Source organism: Triturus cristatus, chromosome 3_1, assembly GCF_964204655.1.
Source record: "Triturus cristatus chromosome 3_1, aTriCri1.1, whole genome shotgun sequence".
In the NCBI taxonomy this organism is placed as follows: domain Eukaryota; kingdom Metazoa; phylum Chordata; class Amphibia; order Caudata; family Salamandridae; genus Triturus; species Triturus cristatus.
The window spans coordinates 1003286396-1003311772 of record NC_140583.1 but is presented as its reverse complement, the minus strand read 5'-3'; the positions used below and the strand labels follow the sequence as shown (position 1 = coordinate 1003311772).

At 45.1% G+C, this 25377-nt stretch overlaps 1 protein-coding gene across 1 annotated transcript in view; it reads left to right on the top strand.

Annotated features, from left to right (window-relative positions):
* Nucleotides 1–25377, top strand: part of LOC146861401 (interleukin-18-like) — a 420014-nt gene that overhangs the window by 192180 nt on the left and 202457 nt on the right. The window contains exons 3-4 of the mRNA XM_085645708.1: nt 15992–16020; nt 18847–18987. Of these exons, the coding sequence (XP_085501834.1) occupies nt 15992–16020; nt 18847–18987 (170 nt within the window). The remainder of the gene's footprint in view (nt 1–15991; nt 16021–18846; nt 18988–25377) is intronic.

The following is a 25377-nucleotide window of genomic DNA, read 5'->3' as shown; positions in this document are numbered from 1 at the left end:
GCCCATGACTCATGAGCTGCTAGTTTCCGTTCGCGTATCGCGTCTTCGGACATTGCACCGCAATATGTATATATATGCAGAGGGAGACAATAAACAACATTTACTGCCTTACCTGTTTGGGTCCGTCTCTCTCTGTTCGCCGAAAGGAAATACGGGGAGATTGGAAGAATATATATATATATATATATATATATAGATTAATATATATATGTATGTATATATATATTCACTGAAAAAACCATAGGTTTCACACATGTTATAGTTAGCTGGACATTTTACTGATAAAAAACCAATGAAATTCCCCCGTTATAGTTACTGCAGGTAACTATAACTCACGCGACCGCAATCCTCTGCTGATGCTAATACTGTATTTAGACACTTATTTGCCCATGTCTTCTTCCATTAAATTTTAGCTTTACATATATTACAAATATTTTTTTTTCATAAAGACACATATGTCATCAGCAGAAGATTGCGGTCGCGTGAGTTATAGTTGCCTGCAGTAACTATAACGGGGGAATTTCATTGGTTTTTTATCAGTAAAATGTCCAGCTAACTATAACATGTGTGAAACCTATGGTTTTTTCAGTGAATTTGCAAGGTTATTTAAATGCTAAGTTACTTTACGCCATTCGTGGCGTGCGCGCCCAGTTAACGCAGTTCGTTCCGTGCGCGCATGGTGCGCTTCGCGCACCGTGCGCGCACAGTGAGCACGCGGTGCGCTTTGCGCACCGCGCGCCCACTTTATGCAGTTAGTGCCGTGCACGCACAGTGGTCACGCGGTGCGCTGCGCGCACCGCGTGCCCACGTTAAGCGGGATGGGCCATGAACGCACGATGCGCTTCGCGCACCGTGCGCACATGGGGGACATATTTTGCGCATCTTTGTGAAATGTATTCTTTGTTAACTTCTTAGATGTTATATGCCATGCACAAATGGTGCACTTCGGGCACCATTTGCACACGGGGAGTGGGGAGAATGTGGATATTTTATTTTTTTTACAATTTTTTACCGTACGCGTACGGTAAGCGTAATCGTCGATTTTCCGAAAAAAAAAATTTTTTTTTTTTTGGGCTTGGGGGTGGTTTGGGGACCCCTGTATCAATGCTGGGTGGTTAGGATCTCATGAAACTGCCTCTTTACACATTTTGGGGGTTCGTTTTTGCTGCCCAACTCAGGAAGCGAGAGAGAAAATGGCGGCCGCCGCTTCCTGGTTTCAACCAATTCGAATGTTTACTAAGATCTAAGAGCCAATCAGAATCGCGCTCGCGCACGCCACCGTACGCGTACGGTAAGCTTACGGTAAGCGCACGGTAAGCGCAGCGTAAGCTGCCACAGATATATATATTGATTTAAAGGCTATTTTCTCAGAATCTACTGAACAGATTTACACCAAACCTACAAAAGGCACTTCCTTGACCTGGGGACTACCTCTCTGCCAAGTTTCATTAAATTCTGTTCAGCCGTTCGGGCTGTAGCCCTGTCTAAAGGTCCTATGGAAAAATGCATGGGAAAAACGCGTTTTGGGACCCCCCTTTTATCTCAGCCCCCGCTTGACGAATCCCCCCAAGACTTTCAGGGTAGGAGCGGAGCGTAGCGCCCCACCTATTTTGAAAAATTCGCGAGGATTCGTCGACCGGCGCCAAAGTTATTCAAAATAGAATGTTGCAGATTTCCTATGGAAACGTGGTCCTAACTATAACTACCTACTGGCGACCACCAGTAGGTAATATATATATATTTCCAAAACGAAATTCCACTCGCGCTCTCAGAGTCTCCTGATGCAGATAGAACCAGACTTCGTTCAATCAAATCGGGGGTTTATTTTAATCATAAACCCGCCGTGACACGTTTCGCCACCGTAGCGGCTTGTTCACACAGCGTTTGTAAACACAGGATGCCATTACATACATTTCCCAATTATTGAAAATAGTAAAAGGACTTCCAAATATGCAACAACAGTTTCTGCAACATGGGCGCCATTTTGTAAATACAGCAATAGCCCAGTTCACCCTCAATGTAATCGTTGCTTCATGTAGTATTCTACGTGTATGTTGTAAACATTGTTCGAATTGTTAAATACATGCCACATATCATTACTCCATTAATTTGGATTCCCAGCATAGTGCTTGATTTTCTATCGAATACATGGGCCCGTCGTTCACTTACATGGAATTATGGTCTTTGTAGTACCAAACCCTCTTGATCGCAACCGTATATCAGAATGCATATAATGCTAATATAATATATTATATATTATGTACTGATAAGAGTGAACTTATACTGACTTCCCACCAATGATTCATTTTATATGTTCACGAAGTCTATGACATTATGGAATTGACTCTACCATGTGATCACCCACTAACAAGGGTAAAAGAATGGAAATAGGGCCCCGACGACGCTCAATTATGATGCTACGTGACCGTAGAGATTATATTATTTGTACTAGAATATAATATAGTAGCATTATATGCATTCTGATATACGGTTGCGATCAGCTCAGGTCAGCTCCTGTCTTGAAAGTTTCGGGGTGAATTGTCTAGCGGGGGCCGAGACAAATGGGGGGTCCCAAAACACGTTTTCTCCATGTTAATTTCCATAGGAGTTTTGGAACAGGCTACAGCCCGAACTGCTGTACGGAATTGCACCAAATTTAGCAAAAAGGGAGCTCTTGGTTCAGAGAGCGCCCCTTTTTGAAATGGTGTAAATCTGTTCAGTAGTTTTTGAGAAATTAAAAAAATAATAATGTATATATCTGAGCACCAAGGAGGATTTGCGAACCCTCCCGAGCACGAGCTTCATTCTGATTGGCTGCCAACACTCCAAACCAGAATGTGTTGGCAGCCATCTTGTGACTTGGTAATCGAGTCACAAGAATACAGTAGAAAAAAGATTAAAAAAACAAGAAAAGGGGGCAGGGTAGAAACACCCTGACCCCCTAGGCCTGCTCAGGGGGTCCCACAAGGACTCCCAGGGCCCAAAAAAGCATTTAAAAAATGGCCGAATTCATGCTGGGTGCGTGAATCGGGACCAGAAAATAATAAAAAAAACAAAGCACGGACTCCCGCGCTTTGTTTTCTATCAGCCCCTGGGTGGGCCAGGTCCCAGGGCAATGTCCAATTATGAAGCGGGGCCTGCGGGGCCCCCACAGCCCCGGGTACTGCCACCTATCCGGGGCTAAAATAATCAAATAAAATGGGGGGCTCCTGCCCCCACGCTGCCCGAGGGACCACCACCTCCCTGGGGCATTTTTACATTTTGGGTGCGGGGCCTGGCGGGCCCCCCAAACTCCCGGGACCGCCACCTCCATGGGGCCAAAATATTAAAAGAGCTTGGGGGGCTTCTGCCCCCATGCTGTTCCGGGAAACACCACCTCCCCTGGGTATTTTTTTATTTTGGGTGGGGGGGCCTTGTGGGCCCCCCCACACTGCCCCAGAGACCACCACCTCCTCGGGGCATACACAAATTAGAATATGGGGGTCTGTTGTGGACCCCCAGGGACTACCACCTCCCCGGGACTTTGCAAATGTTGGGAGGGGTGAGGCGCGGCCCCCGTCCTGGAGCCCTCCTTCGGGCCCTGGGGACCGTCACCCTCCAGGGCCGGCTCCTGCAATGTCCCAGGGTGCCCAACCCTAGGTCATTGCCATTTGCAATGGCAGGGCGAGAACATGGCTTCCGCCCTGCCATAGCAAACGATGCTTTGGTTCTTGGAAACGAGAGCAGGAAACCTGCTCTTGCTTCTAAGATGCAAAGCAGAATTGCTTTTGGACAAAGGGAGCTGCATGTTAGCAGCTATCCTTGCCCAAAAGCAATGCCCCCTCCTGCAGGAAGCAGGGATCCGGCAGGGACCGTGGGGGCATTGAGGCTCCTCCCACAGTCCCCAACTTGAGGTGCAGCCCCATGGGATGGGGTCCCCGGGACCAGAATTGGCCTAGGGAAGGGGGGGGGCACACTGCCGCCCTCCCTTTGCAATTAAAAAAATAATAAAATAAATCAGGCCAAGCCCTGGGGGTACGGGTCCCCAGGGCCAAAATTGGCCTCATGAGAGGGGCCACGCGGTTCCTCTCCCGCAAAATAAACAGGCTGGCCAGGCCCCAGGGAATAGGGTCCCCTGAGCCAAAAAAATCCTCAGGAGGGTGGCCTCATGGCCCCACTCCTTTATATATATATATATATATATATATATATATATATATATATATATATATATATATATATATATATATATTATCTACTGGCGGTCACCAGTAGATAGTTATAGTTAGGACCGTGTTTCCATAGGAAATCCGCAACATTCTATTTGGAATAACTTTGGCGCCGGTTGACAAATCCTCGCGAAATTTTCAAAACTAATGGGGCGCTACGCTCCGCTCCTACCCTGAAAGTCTCGGGGGGATTCGTCAAGCGGGGGCTGAGAAAAAAGGGGGGTCCCAAAACGCGTTTTCCCCATGCATTTTCCCATAGGACCTTTAGTCCGAGCTACAGCCCGAACGGCTGAACAGAATTACTTGAAAATTGGCAGAGAGGTAGTCCTCAGGTCAGAGATGTGCCTTTTGCAGGTCTGGTGTAAATCTGTTCAGTAGGTCCTGAGAAAATAGCATTTAAATCAATATATATATCTGTAAGCGCGCTCCGTGCGCTTACGGTAAGCTTATCGTACGCGTACGGTGCCGTGCGCGAGCTCAATTCTGATTGGTGGTTACATGACTGTAAACATTCGAATCGGTCGAAATCAGAAAGTGTCGGCCGCCATTTTATGTCTCTCACTCTGAAAAACTAAGGTGGATAACGTGAAAAGGGGGCAACGAAGAGAGTTGCAGACCCCCTAGCGTTTGTGAGGGGGTCCAGGAAGGACCAAAAAGTACGAAAAATACAATTAATAATTTTTTAAAAAAATCGTGGAGTGCGCGTACGGTAAGCTTACCGTACGCGTACGGTAAAAAAAAAGAATAAAAAAAAAAAGAATTAACAATCACATTTAATATATAAATCTAAGGACCCCCAAGGGAGAAAAAAACAATTGATATTTTGAAAAAAAAATGGCGAGGCGTGCACGGCACGAAATGCTCAACGTGGGGGCTCGGTGCGCGAAGCGCACCGTGCGCGCAGGGTGTGTGCACGGTGAAAAACCAGAAAAAAAAATTAAAAATAAATACATAACTTAGCATTTAAAAAACCGTACAAATTCACTGAAAAAACCATAGGTTTCACACACGTTATAGTTAGGAATTAGCATTTAAAAAACCTTGCAAATTCACTTAAAAAACCATAGGTTTCACACAAGTTATAGTTAGCTGTACATTTCACACGTAAAAAACCAATGAAATTCCACATTATAGTTAGATCAGGTAACTATAACTTGCGCGACCGCAATCCACAATGTGTCATTTCAGATGTCATCATTGATGTCATGAGTGATGTCACTGACCATGTCATGAGTGATGTAATATGTGACGTCATCAGCAGTTTATTGTGGGCGCGCAAGTTATAGTTACCTGATCTAACTATAACGTGGAATTTCATTGGTTTTTTACGTGTGAAATGTACAGCTAACTATAACTTGTGTGAAACCTATGGTTTTTTAAGTGAATATATATATATACATACATAAAAATAAAGATATGGCCATGCCCCAGGGGATGGGATCCCGGGGCCAAAATCGGCCTTGGGAGGGCAGCCGCACGGCCCCCTTCCCATTTTTTTTATTTAAAACAAAACGTAAAATATGCAAAGGCCCTGAGGGATGGGGTTCCCAGGGCCCATAAAATATTATGAGAAGGGGGGCCACACAGCCCCCTTCTAAGAAACAAAGAAAAGAAACCCGTCATCTCGCCAGAGGCCATGCCCCCTCCCTGCAGAACACTGCAAATGCGCCTCCTGGCGCTGTGGGGTGTTGGGGGATTAAGTCACCCTAGGTCCTTAAGAGTCCTTAGGGGCCAACTAGTCCACCAGTTATTTCCAGTAAGCCCCACACAGTGGGATTGCTGAGAGGTGGTCCAAGGCCAAGCCCCTTTTTACACCACTCTGCAAACGCGCCTCTTGACGCACTGCTGGTGGGGTGATGAGGTTGTCTTGTGTCCTGAGGACCTCAGGACTAAAGTGGACTTCATCCCCCGAGCAGCAGTGCGCCAGGAAGCACGTTTGCAGAGTGGTGTAAAAAGAGGGCATGGCCTTGGTCCACTCTCAGCAATCCATCTGTGTGGGGCTTACTAGAGATAACAGGAGGCCTAGTTGGCCCCCAGGGACCCTCAGGAGGCAAGGGGACTTCATCTCCCAATCAAGAGCGTGCCAGGAGAGGTGTTTGCAGAGTGGTGGAGAAAGGGGGCATGGCCTGTGTTCACCCCTCAGTATTCCCACTGTGTGGGACTTACTGGAGGTAACAGGTAAGCTAGCTGGCTCCTAAGGACCCCCACAAGTGAAGGGGACTTCATCTCCCAACCAAGAGTGTGCCAGGAGGTGCTTTTGCATAGTGGTGGCCAAAGGGGGTGTGGCCTGCTATGAGAACTTAGCAATCCTGTTTTGTGGGACTTGCTGGAGATAATAGGAGGGGTAGTTGGCCCCCAAAGATGTCCTTGGGAGCTGACTACCCTTCCTGTTACCTCCAGTAAGTCCCACACAGTGGGATTGCTAACTGGTCTTCGGAGGCCACGGCTCCCTTTCTCCACCACTCTGCAAATGTGCCTCCTGGCTCACTACGGATTGGGGAATGAAGTCCACTTTACTCCTGAGGGACTTTGGCGGCCAAGTAGCCCTCCTTGTACCTCCTGTAAGTCCTATGCAGCAGAATTCCTGAGCGCTGGTTGGAGGCCCAGCCCCCTTCCTCCACCACTCTGCAAGCGCGACTACCAGTTAAAGAAGCATTTGTAATGTAATAGGTCTCGCATTTGCAAGCGCTGAAGCTATTAGCGTTGTAAATCTGATAAGTGTTTTATTAATGTTTCTTGGAGTGGTGTGAATGTAGGTTGTGTGTAGTGGAATTATGTGGTATGTTGTGCAGTGAAAATATGTGGATAGAAAGTATGTGGTATTTAGTGTATAGGAATTATGCAGAGAGGGATTATGTGTTATGGAGAGTAATTATGAGGTATGGTAATCTGTGTTGTGGAGTGATAACCTCAGGTCTAGTCATCCTCATTTCCATAGAAGCTAAACTATGAACTCAATGAGACAAAAAAAAAGAAATCACTGAGGAGCACTTCTGGACCTAGTCAGAGGTATGCACCAACTTTCGCACAATTATACATTTTCTGCATTAGCCACACAATTGAGCATCTGCTCTCTAATCTGCAGATTTGAACAAAAAAAGCCTTGTTTCTAGCTCAAATGGCTCAAACGTTACAAAAATGCAGCAACAAGTGTTACAGCGTGGTGGAAGGTCCTTTGTAAATCCAGAATGGTCGCCTGTTACTTATTACTAAATGTGAGTGTTAAATTGGTACTAATGGTGTGCAAACCACTCATGCTTCTTTCTGCACCTCTCTTGCCTCTTTCTGCATTTCTGCTGCTTCTTTCTGCACCTTTCTTTCCTTTTCTGTACTTCTCTTGCATCTTTCTGCACATCTCTTCTACTTTCTGCACCTCTTTTGCCTCTTTCTGCCCCTCTGTTGCCTCTTTCTGCACCTCAATTGCTTCTTTCTACACCCCTCTTGTGTGTATCTGTACCTCTCTTGCCTCTTTCTCCTCCCACTTCCCCCTTTCAGCATCTCTGTTTCCTCTTTCTCCACCCCTCCTCCCCCTTTCTGTATCTCTGTTGCTTTTTCTGCGCTTCTCTTGCCTCTTTCTGTCCCTCTGTCCCTCCTTTCTGCAACCCTTCTGCTCTCCTCTTGTCTCTTCCTGCACCTGTGTTGCTTCTTTCTGCACTTCTTTAGTTTCTTTCTGCACCTTTCTTGCTTCTTTCTGCACCCCTTGTGCCTCTTTCTGCTCCCTTCTTCCCTCTTTGTGCACCTCTCTTGCCTCTTTCTGTATATCTCTTGCCTCTTTCTGTACCCCTCTAGCCTCTTCCAGCATCTATTTTGCTTGTTTCTGCTCTTCTTTTGCCTCTTTCTGCAGTTCTCTTCCCCCTTCTGCACCCCTGTTGCTTCTTTTCACTTCTCTTGCCTATTTCTGCACTTCTGCTCCTTCATTCTGCACTTCCCATGCTTCTCTGCACCTGTCTTCCTTTTTCTGCACCTCTCTTCCCTCTTTCTGCACCTCTCTTGCCTCTTTCTGCATCTCACTTGCCTCTTTCTACACTTTTGTTGCTTCTTTCTACACATCTGTTGCTTCTTTCAGTAAATCTCTTGCCTCTTTCTGCATTTCTCTTGCCTGTTTCTGCACCTCACTTACTTCTTTCTGCACCCCTCTTGCCTCTTTCGGCACCCCTCTTCCCTCTTTTTGCACCCTTCTTCCCCTTTCCTGCATGCCTCTTGATTCCTTCTGCACTGCTCTTGCCTCTTTCTGCACCCCTCTTGCCTCCTTCTGTACCTCAGTTGTTTCTTACTGCACTGCTCTTGCTTCTTTCTGCACCTCACTTGCACATTTCTGCACCCTTCTTGCCTCTCTCTGCACCCCTCTTGCCTCCTTCTGTGCCTCTGTTGGTTCTTTCTGCACTGCTCTTGCTTCTTTCTGCACCTTTGTTGCCTGTTTCTGCAACTCTCTTGCCTCTTTCTGTACTTCTCTTACCTCTTTCTGCACCTCTGTTGCTTCTTTTTGCACATCTCTCTCCTCTTTCTGCACCCCCATGCCTCTTTCTGCACCTCTGTTGCTTCTTTCTGTACTTCTATTGCCTCTCTCTGCACCTCTCTTGCTCCTTTCTGCACCTGTGTTGTTTCCTTCTGCACCACTGTTGTCTTTTTCTGAAAATGTATTTCCTCTTTCTGCACCGCTCTTGCTTCTTTCTGCACTTCTCTTGCTTCTTTCTGCCTCTCTGTTGCTTCTTTCTGTACCCTTCTTCCCTTTTTTGCATCCCTCTTTTCTCTTTCTGCACCTCTCTTGCCTCTTTCTGTACCCCTGTTCCCTCTTTCTGCACCTTTCATGCCTGTTTCTGTACCTCTCTTCCTCTTTCTGTACCTCTCTTGGTTCTTTCTGCACTTCTCTTGCTCTTTCTGCACCCTTCGTGCCTCTTTTAGCACCTCTGTTGTTTCTTTCTGCACTTCTTTTCCTACTTTCTGCTGCCCTACTGCCTCTTTCTGTACCTCTCTTGCCTCTTTGTGCATCTCTCCAAACTTTTTGTGCACCTCTCTTGCCTCTTTTTCCACTTCTGTTGGTTCTTTCTGCACTGCTCTTGCTTCTTTCTGCACATTACTTGTCTCTTTGTGCACTTCTCTTGCTTCTTTCTGCACCCCTCCTGCCTCTTTCTGTACATCTTTTCCATTTTTCTGCACCTCTGTTGCTTCTTTCTGTACTTCTGTTGCCTCTTTCTACACCCCTCTTGCCTCTTTTGCACATCTGTTGCTTCTTTCTGCACCCTTCTTGCTTCTTTCTGAACCTTTCCTCCCTCTTTGTGCAACTCTCTTGCCTTTTTCTACACCTCTCTTCCCTCTTTCTGCACCACTCCTGCCTCTTTCTGCACCTCTGCTGCTTCTTTCTGCACTTCTCTTGCTTCTTTCTGTACTTCTCTTGCTTCTTTCTGCACCCCTCTTGCCTCTTTCTGTACCACTTTTGCTTCTTTGTGACCTCTCTTAGTTCTTTCTGCACTGCTCTTGCTTCTTTTTCCACCTCTGTAGCAGATTTCTCCATCCCTCATGCCTCTTTCTGTACCCCTCTTCCCTCTTTCTGCACCTCCCTTGCTCTGTCTGCACACCTGTCCCCTCTTTCTGCACCCCTTTTGCTTGTTTCTGCAACTCTCTTGCCTCTTTCTGCAGTTTTCTTGCCTCCTTCAGGACCTCACTTGCCTCTTTCAGCACTTCTCTAGCTTCTTTCTGCACCCTTCTGCCTTTTTTCTGCACATCTCTTGCCTCTTTCCGCACCTCTCTTGCCTCATTCTGCACATCTCTTGGTTCTTTCTGCACTTCTCTCTCCTCTGTCTGCACCTATATTGCCTCTTTCTGAACCTCTGTTGCTCCTTTCTGTACTTCTATTGCCTCTCTCTGTACCTCTCTTGCTTCTTTCTGCACCCCTGTTGTCTCTTTCTGCACCACTGTTGTCTCTTTCTGCACTTGTCTTTCCTCTTTCTGCACCGCTCTTGCTTCTTTCTGCACTTCTCTTGCTTTTTTCTGCACCTCTTTTGCCTCTTTCTGCATCCCTGTTCCCTCTTTCTGTACCTTTCCTGCCTGTTTCTGTACCTCTCTTTCCTCTTTATGTACCTGTGTTGGTTCTTTCTGTACTTCTCTTGCTCTTTCTACACCCTTCGCGCCTCTTTTAGCACCTCTGTTGCTTCTTTCTGCACTTCTCTTCCTTCTTTCTGCAACCCTCCTGCCTCTTTCTGTACCTCTCTTGCCTCTTTGTGCACCTCTCCCAACTTTTTCTGGACCTCTCTTGACTCTTTTTGCACCTCTGTTGGTTCTTTCTGCACTGCTCTTGCTTCTTTCTGCACATCACTTGCCTCTTTCTGCACTTCTCTTGCTTCTTTCAACACCTCTGTTGCTTCTTTCTGCACTTCTTTTGCCTCATTCTGCACCCCTCTTGCCTCTTTCTGCACATCTGTTGTGTCTTTCTGTACCCTTCTTGCCTGTTTCTGCACCTTTCTTCCCTCTTTGTGCAACTCTCTTGCCTCTTTCTACATGTCTCTTCCCTCTTTCTGAACCCCTCTTGCCGCTTTCTCCACCTCTGTTGCTTCTTTCTGTACTTCTCTTGCTTTATTCTGTACTTCTCTTGCTTCTTTATGCACCCCTCTTGCGTCTTTCTGTATCCCTTTTGCTTCTTTGTGACCTCTCCTGCCTCTTTCTGCACCTCTCTTGCGTTTTTATGCAGTTCTATTGTCTCTTTCTGCACCTCTTTTGCTTCTTTCTGTACTTTTCTTGCCTCTTTCTACACCCCTCTTGCCTCTTTCTGCACCTCTGTTGGTTCTTTCTGCACTGCTCTTCTTTCTTTTTGCACCTCTGTAGCAAATTTCTGCATCCCTCTTGCCTCTTTCTGTACCCCTCTTCCCTCTATCTTTACCCCTTTTGACTGTTTCTGTAACTCTCTTGCCTCTTTCTGCAGTTCTCGTGCCTCCTTCTGCACCTCACTTGCCTCTTTCTGCACTTCTCTTGCTTCTTTCTGCACCCTTCTTCCCTTTTTCTGCACATCTCTTGACTCTTTCTGCACCTCTCTTGCCTCATTCTGCAAATCTCTTGGTTCTTTCTGCACTTCCCTTGCCTTTTTGTGCACCCCTCTTGCCTCTTTGAGTACCTCTTTTGCTTCTTTTTGCACTTCAATCTTTTCTTTCTGTGCCCCTCTTGCCTTTTCCTGCACCTCTGTTGCTTCTTTCTGCACCCCTGTTGTCTGTTTCTGCACCGCTGTTGTCTCTTTCTGCACTTCTTTTTCCTCTTTATGCACCACTCTTGCTTCTTTCTGCACTTCTCTTGCTTCTTTCTGCCCCCTCTTGTTCTTCTTTCTGTACCCTTCTTCCCTTTTTTGCATCCCTCTTTTCTCTTTCTGCACCTCTCTTGTCTGTTTCTGCAACCCTGTTCCCTCTTTCTGCACCTTTCCTGCCTGTTTCTGTACCTCTCTTGCTTCTTTCTGTATCTCTGTTGGTTCTTTCTGTACCTCTCTTGCCTCTTTGTGCCCCTCTCCTAACTTTTTCTGCACACATCTTGCCTCTTTTTGCACTTCTGTTGGTTCTTTCTGCACTGCTCTTGCTTCTTTCTGCACATTACTTGCCTCTTTCTGCACTTCTCTTGCTTCTTTCTGCACTTCTTTTGCCTCTTTCTGTACCCCTCTTGCTTCTTTCTACGCATCTGTTGCTTCTTTCTGTACCCTTTTTGCCTGTTTCTGCACCTTTCCTCCCTCTTTGTGTAACTCTCTTGCCTCTTTCTACACGTCTCTCCCGTCTTTCTGAACCCCTCTTGCCTCTTTCTGCACCTCTGTTGCTTCTTTCTGCACCCTTCTTGCTTCTTTCTGCACCTTTCTTCCCTCTTTGTGCAACTCTCTTGTCTCTTTCTACAACTCTCTTGTCTCTTTCTGCACCCCTCTTGCCTCTTTCTGCACCTCTGTTGGTTCTTTCTGCACTGCTCTTGCTTCTTTCTGCACCTCTGACTTAGTGGTAGTTTTAATCCCCCTGCCATATTATGTACTAGGGCCTTACAAGGGAGGTTGTGCCAATCACAAGGGTACCCCAACCCATAGTGTACCCTAGTGTATGTAGGTGTTTTCACTGTATTCTAAGTGTCTTTCAGCATAGCACTGCCTCTTTCTGCACCCCTCTTGCCTCCTTCTGTACCTCAGCTGTTTCTTACTGCACTGTTCTTGCTTCTTTCTGCATCTCTCTTGTTAATTTCTGTACCCCTCTTGCCTCTTTCTGCACCCCTCTTGCCTCCCTCTGCACCGCTGTTGGTTCTTTCTGCACTGCTGTTTCTTCTTTCTGACCCTCTTTTGCCTGTTCCTGTAACTCTCTTGCCTCTTTCTGCCCTTTTCTTACCTCCTTCTGCACATCTGTTGCTTCTGTTTTGCGCTTCTCTTCCTCTTTCTGCACCCCTCTTGTCTTTCTGCACCTCTGTTGCTTCTTTCTGCACTTCTCTTGCTTCTTTCTGTACTTCTCTTGCTTCTTTCTTCACCCCTCTTGCTTCTTTCTGTACCCCTTTTGCTTCTTTGTGCACCTCTCCTGCCTATTTCTACACCTCTCTTGCCTCTTTCTGCGCCTCTTCTGCTTCTTTCTGCACTTTTCTTGCTTCTTTCTGTACCCCTCTTTCTGCACCTCTATTGGTTCCTTCTGCACTGCTCTTGCTTCTTTTTACACCTCAGTAGCACATTTCTGGATCCCTCTTGCCTCTTTCTGTACCCCTATTCCCTCTCTCTGCACCTCCCTTGCCTCTGTTTGCACACCTGTTCATTCTTTCTGCACCCCTTTTTCCTGTTTCTGCAACTCTCTTGCCTCTTTCTGCAGTTCTCTTGCCTCCTTCTGCACCTCACATGCCCCTTTCTGAACTTCTCTAGCTTCTTTCTGCACACTTCTGCCCTTTTACTGCACTTGACTCATTCTGCATATCTCTTGGTTCTTTCTGCACTGCTCTTGCCTCTTCCTGTACCCCTCTTGCCTCTTTGAGCACCTCTTTTGATTCTTTCTGCACTTCTCTCTCCTCTTTCTGCACCACTCTTGCCTCTTTCTGCACCTCTGTGGCTTCTTTCTGCACTTCTATTACCTCTCTCTGCACCTCTCTTGCTTCTTTCTGCAACTCTGTTGTCTCTTTCTGCACCACTGTTGTCTCTTTCTGCACTTGCCTTTCCTCTTTCTGTACCGCTCTTGCTTCTTTCCGCACTTCTCTTGCTTCTTTTTTGCCCCTCTCTTGCTTCTTGCTGCACCCTTCTTCCCTTTTTGCATCCCTCCTTTCTCTTTCTGCACCTCTCTTGCCTCTTTCTGCACCCCTCTTCCCTCTTTCTGCACCTTTCCTGCTTGTTTCTGTAACTCTCTTTCCTCTTTCTGTTCCTCTGTTGGTTCTTTCTGCACTTCTCTTGCTCTTTCTGTACCCTTTGCGCCTCTTTTAGCACCTCTGTTGCTTCTTTCTGCACTTCTCTTCCTTCTTTCTGCACCCCTCCTGACTCTTTCTGTACTTCTCTTGCCTCTTTGTGCACCTCTCCAAACATTTTCTGCACCTCTCTTGCCTCTTTTTGCACCTCTGTTGGTTCTTTCTGCTCTTCTCTTGCTTCTTTCAACACCTCTGTTGCTTCTTTCTGCAATTCTCTTGCCTTTTCTGCACTTCTCCTCCTTCTTTATGTACCTCTCTTGCCTCTTTCTGCACATATGTTTCTTCTTTCTGCACTTCTGTTGCCTCTTTCTGCACCCATCTTTCCTCTTTCTGCACATCTGGTGCTTCTTTCTGCACTTCTCTTGCTTCTTTCTGCACCCCTCTTGCCTCTTTCTGTACCTCTGTTGGGTCTTACTGCACTGCTCTTGCTTCTTTCTGCACCTCTGACTTAGAGGTAGTTTTAATCCCCCTACCCTATTATGTACTAGGGCTTTACAGGGGAGTTCATGCCAATCACAGGGGTACCCCAACCCATAGTGTACCCTAGTGTATGTAGGTGTTTTCACTGTATTCTAAGTGTCTTTCAGCATAGCACTGGCTCCAGGCCTGGTTAGTCAGATCAGTTACCACCAGTACCAGTCAGCAAAAGGTTGGGGATGCAGGATGACTTTGCAACAAGGCCTCTCTCTGCACTTCTGTTGGTTCTTTCTGCATATCTTGTACTTCTTTCTGCACTTTTCTTCATCTTTTTGGACTTCTGTTGCCTCTTTCTGCATTTCTCTTGCTTCTTCTTATGCCTTTTTTCTTCTTTCTGCATATATCCTACCTCTATAGGCATCGTTAGAAATTAGCATTTAAAAAACCTTTGAAATTAACTGAAAAAAACATAGGGTTCAGGGACGTTATGGTTAGAAATTAGCATTTAAAAAACCCTTGAAATCCTCTACAAAAACCATAGATTTCAGGGATGTTATAGGTAGAAATTAGCTTTTAAAAAACTTCTGAAATTCACTGAAAAAACCATAGGTTTCAGGGACATTATAGTTAAAAATTAGCATTTAAAAAACCTTAGAAATTCACTGAAAAAAACACAGGTTTCAGGGACGTTATAGTTAGTTGGACATTTCACTCGTACAAAACCAGAGAAATTTGGCCGTTATAGTTAGTTGAGTTAACTATAACTTGCGCCCCCGCAATGCACTGCTGATGACGTCACATATTACATTATTCTTGACATGGTCAGTGACATCACTGATGACATAACTGATGACATCTCAAATGACATCACTGATGACATCTCAAATGACATCATCCAGTGACTGTGTGTTTCTGTAAAGTTGAAATACGTTTTATATATAGTTATGCTTATAACTGGGGCATAATTTGACGAAACTTCACTAAACACTCCTAAGAAAGTCTCATGCACCTCAGTTCCTTCCGCCAACTGTTTGGGGTTATCTGTCAAGCGGGTTGAGAAAAAGTAGAGATCCCTAAATGCATTTTTCCAATTATTTTTCCATATGAAAATTGAACAGTGATACTGCAAATATTGCTGAAGTACACCAAATTTGCCTGAAAGGTAGATCTTTGTTTAAAAAGCTTTTTATGATTTGGTGTAAATCTGTTAATAGTTTTTGAGAAATTAATGCTCAGAGTTTATAGATATGTCATGCCTTGGAGGACCCACTGAGCTAGAAGTTTCTGAGATAAGATCTGATTGGCTACCACTACATCAATTGCTCCCCTATCTCCTTGTTTTTGTGTTTTTGTGTCTCCGTAATTGTAATCTCTTCACTGCAGAAGATCTACACACACAAACCATTCTCTCCGTCTCTTGTCTCTCCGTAAACATGGATGGAAGAAGCCATCCATATTGGATAACCATTAACAAGGTTGGGATATGGGCTCCTATCAGGAACCCGTGAATAATCTATCATTAGTGCAGTGCAACCATGTGCCTCCTAGCTGTATATAGTAGTGATTATTGTTTCATATATAGCTGTCTTAAATACTGTCACTATAAGACCAAACTGTGTATTCTTATTATTAAAATCGCCCTCAACAGAGTCCGCAGATACAATTATTGCTGCCCATACACTTGTCATTTAATAACTGTTTTAAACAAATAGCTACTAAGTATGGGCCAAGTATCCTTATTCTTTTTTCGTTTCCCCATTCCTGCTTTTATTGTATACTTGTTTTTCTAATGATGACTATATGGTTTTCATGATTATAATTGTTATGGCGTATATTGAAAACAATAAAATGACGATGATGAGGATGATGATGAGGATGATGATGATGGTGATGATGATGATGATAATGATGATGATGACACTGTCTCTTATTGTATTGTGGAAAATGCTTATGTGCTGCAGCTCATTCTGTTCTTCTTTATTCACCAGGAGAACTCCCCATACTTTGGCGCATGAAGGTAAATTGCAAAGTCTCATATTTGGGTTGTAAATGTAAAGGCGTTGTACCTTGCGCTGTATGGCAGGTCTATCTTATAATAAATCATAGTTTTACAATCAACTGTGCTAGTTGCACCCTGAGTACCTTGGTGCTACTGTTCTGAGCCCTCTTCTTTCACAGACCGCTCCCTTCAGTGTGCAAATATGAAAGCACTCTTTCTTATCCTCTTGACCATGTTTTCAACCCCCCTCTTTATTCACTACATCTTTCGACCGCCATTTTCACGCCACCACAACTGAGCCTAAATATCCTGTCGACCTTATTTGAGCTTCATTATATGCTATGGCACTTATAATACTGCGGCCGGGATTTCCGTCATGTTTGTGATGGAGTTCCTGTTCACCAAATTCTAGATCAGGTCCATGGTACTGTAGTGACACAATCTGAAATCTTTCTCTTTAGCCTGCCACACTCAGACCACAATTATAGTGCTTTATTGTTTTGTGATCCCCATACAAGCCACCATTAACACTGGGATCGCAATTAGAAGTGAAGAGTTTACTGCACACTGTGTGCAATAAAGTCTGCACTCCTGGAGTTTCCACCCATTAACCCCTTCAGTGCCCATGACGAGCTGGACTCGTCATGGGCCGCGGTGGCGCTGTGCCCATGACGAGTCCAGCTCGTCATAGACCCCGCCCGCTAATGCAACGGCCGGCACTGGGCGGGGAAAGGGGCGGGCACTGAAGGGGTTAAAGTGTGAAAGGTCAAAACTGCTGAAATGTAACTGGTGAAAAAGGACTAGTAAATATTAAGACTTGCCGATTTTGGTACAAAAAACACCTAAGTCGCGCTGTTCTCCCTTGTTAGGGGGAAAATCATGTAATACATATTATTTATTGCACTCTATAAATTCCACTGCCCAGGGTATAGGATTTTCTCTCTCTGCATGCTAATCACTTGAAACTGCTCATCGGCGAGATATAGATAGGGGTTGTTGTCAGCTTTGCTTTTGATCAGGAGCAGGGAATTCCTGTGGAGATCACTGATATCAATTCAGAGTGATGGCGGGCACCAGATGTGTCAGAGCCTTTAGATGAATCTGGAATGTCTCTTAGACTCTTTTAAATGGAAGAAAGATGCGCAAATGAGTTCCTAAGTTTGGAGCCTTTAATATGGAGAGCACTTTACCTGAACCTCTTGTATTTAGTCCGAAAGATGATGGCAGATCTTGGGAGTTTAACCTGATACAGCCAGTTAGCTTGTCTTTCTGTAAGACCTCAGGGTAAGCGAGACACGATCAATCCGAACAAGGCTGAAGGCAGCACAATGGAGTTAAATTGTGTTGTTCTTTCAGTAGGCCCTTCAGAGATGGGGTGATGAGATCAGAGTGGTGCAGCCAGGGTTCCAGTCAGGCTCAGCGTAGATTGCAGAGGGTTTTTGATGGCTGTCAGCAGAGCGCCGATGATATTGCAAAGTGCATTCTGTGTTTGGCCACATCTTGGAGAAAAAGTGTCATCATTATGTAGCTGTTGGAAGACAATCTTTGTAACTTTTTTGTTTTAACTTCTGGGAGCAGCGTTATATTGGAATAATAGTTAAACAGCATATTTACAGCTGTCAGTAGAAGTAACGTAATGTTGCTCTGATATTCCGCTAAGTAGACAGGAAAGCTTGCAGGTTTAGCTAGTGCGCCTAGTAAAATTTCAGTATTTGTGTTATATGGTTTCCTGTGCTCCTTAATGTCAATGGCACTACCTTTTGCAGACACAAGAGGTTCACTGAAGTACACTGGCCCAATGAGAGGGGTGGGTCCTTTGAAGCAAAGAGAAGAAAAGTGTATTTTTGCTGTGAGATATTGTAGATTGGGAACACAATACAGCAAGATCATTTCAAAGACATGTTCCAAGTGAAATTATGAGATGTTCCTCCTAGAGTTATCTAAGGTTTATGTTCATATTGCTGGCACTATTATAGCCTTATAGCCCGCCGTAGCGGGCTATACCGGCTGTTAAAGGCCCGCTGCAGCGTTAAAGGCCCGAGCCGAAGGCGAGGGACTTTAACAAAGCAGAGGGACTTTAAAAGCCGGTATAGCCCTGCTACGAAGGGCTATAAGGCTATTAGAACATTCTGCCACTAGAGGGCAGAATGTTCTAACAAAACAAAGCCTTCAGGGAGTGCGAGGGGATTGAAATCCCCTCAGGCTCCCTGAAGTCTTTGTTCACAGCCAGAGCTGTGAACAAAGACACATTGGAATGTTGGTGCTCCGGGCTTATACCAGCCATTATAAGCCCGGAGCGCTCCATTGTTTTCAATGGAGCTCCCAACGTTCCAATGTTCTAATACAATTTAAGTTAAATAGCCTCAGTATTTTCCTTTGGGGCATATTTACTAATATGTCACACAGCACTGCAAGTCACCCTGCTATATGACAAGGAAAGGGCAGGAATGCGCAGTATTTAACATAATACGGCGCATTCCTTCCTTTTCCTATCACTGGCGCATAAAGTACTGCCTAGTGCCAACGCAGGCAGTTTTGCACCGTGGTGCAAGGGTGCCTGCTGTGTAAGCAGGATTGTTTTTGTGCAGGAATGGGCACCTTCCTGCACAAAAAACAATCTCCTGAGGCATTGCCCTCTTTCTATGTGTGCTGCAGAATGTGGCTCAAGTAGAAAGAGGAAGTAAGGGGGAGAAATACGCAAGGGCGAGTGCACAGGAGGGCTCGCAGACTGGCCGCTGAGGTCTAAATAACCCACTGTATTTTCCATTGACCGCTTTTGATGCATTGAAAGTTCAACCGCATTTGGTCAGGCTTCTTTGTGATATATCTGTGTATGATTTACAGACTTCAAAGGCACATTACTGGAAAGTGAGACAATAAAAGTCAAGAACATCCATAAGGAAATACTTGTGGCCCTTCCGGAGCCATCTGAAGCAAACCCAAGGCCAGTGTTCTACTCCAGCTCATTGGAAGAAACCGTCATAGGTATGAACTCTTTACATGCCCTTTTACCTCACTACATGATTCAACCGTGACAATTTCCATGGTAATTGGTGTTTGTTCAGTTTTTTTCAATGCTTCTTAATTTGGCAGTTGTCCTCTGGTAGATTTTAATTTTTGGCTCACACCTAAAATATCAAACTTAGAAAATTTCTAAGACAGAGCCAGGTGTTAGATATAAAACGAATGTATTTCCCAGGATCGATGGAGCACTTGACAAATTACATTGTTGCTGTCACAAGCACATTTCTAACATGAGAAAAAGTACCGTATTGTATTTTGAGGTCAGACTGAGTCTGTATTTCAGTAAACATGATGTGTGGGTGAAGTGAGACATTTAATTGATGTTGTTTGCAAGGTTTCGACGTTTTCACACTTAACGTTAGTAGGCATGCGTCTCCCAAGGCGTGACTACTGACATGTCCTTTTCATATGTCTCGAGACGTTAAGAGGAAACCCGGAAGCAGGGGGAGTAAACCAGCACCGTCAGATGAGCACTAGGCTTGGGCAGAATTTCAATTACGCCAGAGTAATCAGAATAATTTTGGTAATTTCGCTTTACTCTTTAAAGCAAACTTATCCAAAATTGCACGACTACTCCCGCTGGCGTAAGTAAAAGTAATTTTGATGAAAAAAGTCCTACAGCAAGTGCACATGTAGCGAGCGTGAGTGGTTGCTCGTGCTCATGATTTGTGTTTTGCTGTATTTAGTGCTATATCTTAGCGCAAAATGCATCCTGGCATCTATTTTTTAATCAAGGGTGTCTTTTGCGTTAAGAAAATAGTGTTAAATGCCGGTAGTAAGTTGGGGAAAATGCCACCTCAAAAGCACATCTCTATTCTTGTTCTGTTTCACTTAGTGCTATTTCTCGAAGTTAAATGGATCCCAGCGCCCTTTTGGGATGCAAGGGGTTATTTTTGCACTAAGAAATAGTGCTAAACAGAGAAATACTCTTCTTGTGTAATTTCATGTAATATAGTGAAATTCTTAGGTAATTCCGCATGATTATGCTACACTGAATTACGTCCCCCTTCCCTGAGGACCAAAAAGGCTGCTGTCCTCTGCTACCCTGTGCAGCAATCAAAATTCAGATTGTGATGCGTCGTTCATATTCCTAATAGTAAGGCAAATCTCTGCAAGCTTAATGTGGTAAATATTTGCAAGCTTAATATTGTGTCAGTGGTTTCTAAGAGAGTGCAATGGTGTAGGGGCAGCTATCCATCACACATATGGTGCACCATGCAGTGGCATAGCTAGATTACCATTGACCTTAGTGTAAACAAAGTAAGTGGGCCCCCTGACTAGGGTGACATCTCAGTCTGTCAGCTTCCCTCACCATTTCTCAACTTTCTTTGGCAGAATCTACATTATCAAAACTCACTGCCATTCTCACACATACACACACTATTGCATTTCCACTCCCTGCACTGCATTTCTTTCAAGCTCGAGCCATGACCTTTAAAGGTATTGCCAAAGCTAATAAGTTTGACCCTTGTAAAGTGTATGCACACAAAGACATAGCATGCAGGCACCTTATACTCACACTGCTGCCCTTGTATATGCACGTACCTCTTGCTGCACAAACACAGGCATATGCCTCACTCTGCACTCACACAGTCTCAATGTTCAACCCCTAGGCCACTTACAATGCATTCACAAAAGACAATGTTAATCCTGTATTCACACAGGCACATCCCTCACAATGCCCTCACATAACATTGTGGCTATCCTGCACCCAAACAATCCACTGCTCACACACAGGTACACCGGTCACTCAGAAGGAGCAGAGTTTGGACAGATGGCGGCAGAGAAGACACAGGTTGAGTATCTGTGCATCAGTCCACTAGTGTAATTCAACGTTCTTGACATAAGCTACGCTGAAGCCTGAATGTGCACTGAGATTTATGTAATCCCCGATATGCCACACTTTGACCAGTGCAGCTGCCGATGTGAGTCTGATCTTCGTGGACTTTTGCGGGAAAGAGTGTTGGCAACAAAAACAATTTTTACTTGCCTTCTAGAAAATAAGGTGGTGGTTTTCTTTGTAGTGGAAAGGAAGAAAGAAAGAAAGAAAGAAAGAAAGAAAGAAAGAAAGAAAGAAAGAAAGAAAGAAAGAAAGAAAGAAAGAAAGAAAGAAAGAAAGAAAGAAAACTATATGGCAATTCAGGGCCCGATTATGATGTTGTAGGGAAGGCCTCCGAATTGGATTTGGCTTTTACAGATCCGATTCTTAGTGCTTGTTTCTGACTGAATCGTACAAAGGTCCAAACGACCAAGTTCGAGGCGAAGATCGCGTACGTGTTGACCGAATTGTCTCAGGATGCAAACCGCTCCGTATGACTCCTTTGTAGCTGAATCATGCCACGCAATGGAGTAGAATTCCAACCGAGCGAGTACGATGCACGATTCGGACAGCAGCTTCGCCTCGGTCTCAGCGGGACGAAAGAGCGGTCCGAAGCGCACTTCAGGGGGCCGTAGCAGGCCCCCCTTCACCCGAGACCCTCCAAATCTGTCACAGGGGTGTGCCTATTGGTCCCCCCAATCCAGGCATGCACAGTGTGGTGGTCACCATGGGGTGCCTTCCACAGGGTGTACACTTTTCCCCACCCCTTTTCCGCTCTGAGAGCCTGTGTACATGCCTGTACACGGGCTCCCATAGAGTTCAATGGGAGTCCGAGCGAACCGAGTCCGTAAGCATAAGGCAGCATCGTACTCACTCGTTTGTACTCCCGGAGCATGTTTAGCTCGGAAAGCCCTCTGGATCAAAGTCGTACGGAGGGCTTTCCTAGCGAGATCGTAATGGGGCCCTTAATGTGAAGGGCACGTGCTTCAATAAAATCTTAAAAAGTAAAGCTTCATGCTGGTCTGCCATCTTGTAACACTAAATAAATATTATATTGAGATTATGCAGAATACAGCTTCAAGATGGAGCATGGCTTTGAAGCTTACAGCAGTGATGCCTATGTCTCTGCATAAACAAGTTGTGGTGCAGCAACATTGGCAGCAGATCTGCTGCTATTGTCATTCCTCTGTTTTAGTCTTTATTTGTCTATCAAAAGATAGTCATAAAAGTACAGTCATATTAAGATAAAACATATTTTTGTAAATAGGTGCAATCAAATTGGTAAAATCATTTCTTTTCTTGTATTAAAAACCATAACAACCAAATTCATATTAGTACATCACCAATGAATCAAGAGATTAAAAATACTCAATTAGCACTAGTCTGCATTTGGAGGTGAGCTGTTGGGGGATAAACAAAAGGAAATATCTCCGAGGTCAGATTTCTCTGGATTAAAAAAACACAGAGTAAGCAGGCAAAATACTGTTACTCAGACGGCCTGACATCTTAAAGACCAGCGGTTGCCTACTAGGTAGAGCCAAACATTGGCAACAAAGCCAATAGCTGAAGAGGTCTGATGCACTGCCTAATTGAATATATGCTGGTCTGAAGAGCTGAACTAATATGTGAATGACACTGTCTGATGAATAACTGAAGTGGGATTACCTAAAGTCTATTTTCACTAAGCAAGATTATATATTATTATAGAGAAAACATGAGGCTGGTAACACAGTTGGTTATGTTATGTTATGTTAGCATGTTTTGTATAGCGCACAGCTGCCTCAGCAAAGAGGCGTCATAGCGCTGAAGCAGAACATAGAGGCTGGAGATCAGAAGAAGGCACTAGGCTGTGGGGAAGAGATGAGTTTTAATAGCTCTGTGAAAGGCCATGTAGTTCTCCGTGGTACGAATGGAAGATGGCAGAGCATTCCAAAGCTTGGCAGCCAATAAACGGAAAGAGCACCCGCCCGTGGCCTCCTCATATGAGGCACAGTTGCCACATGTTGTCCGGTTGTGCGAAGTTGGCGCGTAGGGGAGTAAGGTGACAACAGATTGGACAAGATGGCAGGAGAGGGAGATTTCAAGATATTTAATGCAGTGCAGAGGACCTTAAATTCCACTCGGTTGACAACAGAAAGCCAGTGCAACCGACGGATAGCCCTAGAGGTGGGGCAGGTTCTGGGGAAACCCAGCAGGGTTCTAGTCGCCGCATTTTGAACTTGCTGTAATCTCAGGGTTTCGGGCTTGTTGACCCCTAAGTACAGTGCATTAGCATAATCCAGTCTTGATAAAATGGAGGCCTGGATGATCATTTGCCTGACGGATGGGTCAAAATACTCAAGCAACGGTTAAAGCCCCTAAAGTATGCCAAGCAGGTCCCTGCAACTTTCTCGGTTTGAAACTGAAAGCTGAGGTCCGAATCAACCCAGACTCCAAGATCTTTCACCACCTGTTTAGGAGTAGGTGCCCAGCCTAATATGGCCGGCCACCACCAATCCCCCCACAGCTCTTGATGATTTCCCACCAGCAGGACCTCTGACTTGCTGGGGTTTAGTTGGAGACAGTTGGCAGTCATCCACTCGGCGACAGCTGTGAGATCTTCCTGAAACTTCAATGCTGCACCCCCGTGTTGTCTGAGAGAGCTGTGTATCATCAGCATATGATACAATGGTAAGCCCTCTGCTCCTCGCCAGGACCGCCAGAGGTTGGACATAAAGATTAAAAAGCATGGGGCTCAACGCGGAGCCCTGCGGGACCCCTTGTTTGTTGGCATGGAATGTGGAGGCAAACGGAGGGGCTATGACCTGGAAGGTCCTATTTGAGAGAAAGGAAGCAAACCAGGCCAGGGCCGAGCCCACAACACCTGCCTCCTTTAGCCTGCGTAACAGGATCTGATGAGAGACTGTATCAAATGCAGCATTGAGATCTAAAAGAATCAGAGCCGACGTAGGTCCCTCATCTAGAGCGAGCCTGAGATGCTCGATCACAGCCAGTAGAGCAGACTCCGTACTGTGGCCTGAGCGGAAGCCGTTCTGAGAGATGTCCAGGTAGTTGTTTTCTTCCAAAAATCTGGTAAGAATGGAGTTGACGTAAGTCTCAGTGATCTTAGCGATCCACGGGAGAAGAGAGATCAGGCGATAGTTTACCAATTTGGCAGCGTCCAGGGTAGGTTTCTTGAGCAGAGGAACCACCCTTGCTTGCTTCCAAGTGTTAGTAACAGTCTCACTGGACAACGTTTTATTAATCACCTGGCTCAGAGGTGACAAGAGAGAAGGTAGACCTAAAACACACAGAACTAGAGCAGAGGGAGCAGGAGTGCAGGGGGTCCTTGGCCTCCCACACATACGAAATACAGCACTTGTCAATAGCATCACCATCTTTCCGGGAAGACATGGAAAAAATGTGGTACTGCAGTGTAATCGAGTGCAAGCCTCTTTCAAAGATATGGAATAATATGCTACTGCAGGGCAAGTCAGTTCAAGCTTCCTTCAAAGACATGGACCAAATGTGCTACTGCTGGGAAAGTGCAAATTTCACTCAAAGACATGGAAAATATGTAGCACTGAAGGCCAGTGGGAGTTTCCTTCAAAGACATGGAACAAGCGTGGAATTGCAGGGCCACTGCAAGCTTCCTTTGAAGACGTGAACAAGTGTAATACTAGGCACCACCATTTATCTCCTCCCTTGGGTGCAGCAAGCAGCATTTCAGATATGGTAAAAGTGTAAGGAACAGCACTGGAGTGTATGAGTGCAAGCTGGATGCACATGCATAGCAAGATGTACACACATAAAACAGGTAAAGCACCAGGTGGGAATACAGGCTTCCCTCACACCCATAGAACACATACTGATCCGGTTAGAAACAATACAAGCTTCCCTCACATGCAAAGAAGATCGACAGCATCCACAGCTGCGGTACCCGCCTGTTTATAAATGCACACACAACCTCCCCTCACGCACACAATGTGCAGCATTTGACAACTGGGTAAGTTCCTCTCACACTCAGCACATTTACAATATGGTCATCAGTAATGCAAGCTAAGATATCCTCACATACAAAATAGGGGTCACATTCTCAGAAGCATCTAAGTTTATTACAGGCACAAAATACACAGTGTGGGTGAGACACTGAAGGCTTGAGCCAGATCCTAGGCTCTGGTTCAGCTTAATGTCCTTTTGAGCCCTCAAGCCCAAAATGAGCTTAGCTTTTTTGAGGCTTCTGCCTATTACCCACACTCTAACCTCATGCAAAAAGTATGAAAAAATCCATTAAACTGTGATGTCAAACAGGGGCGAGAAAGGGGTACGAATCTAATGGCCAAATTACACAATGTGAGGGGAAAAAAACCAGGGATCAATACCGGCATGGCCACTTGACCAAATAGTTTGATCCTAGGCAATTATTTTATTTTATTATGCCTCCATTTTTCTTCTTTAGTACAAATGAGAAAACCTTGGAATACATGAGGATATGCTCAGTGCAAAAACCTCTTGTGTTAAACGTAATTGACTATAAAGTCGCTCCATGTAAA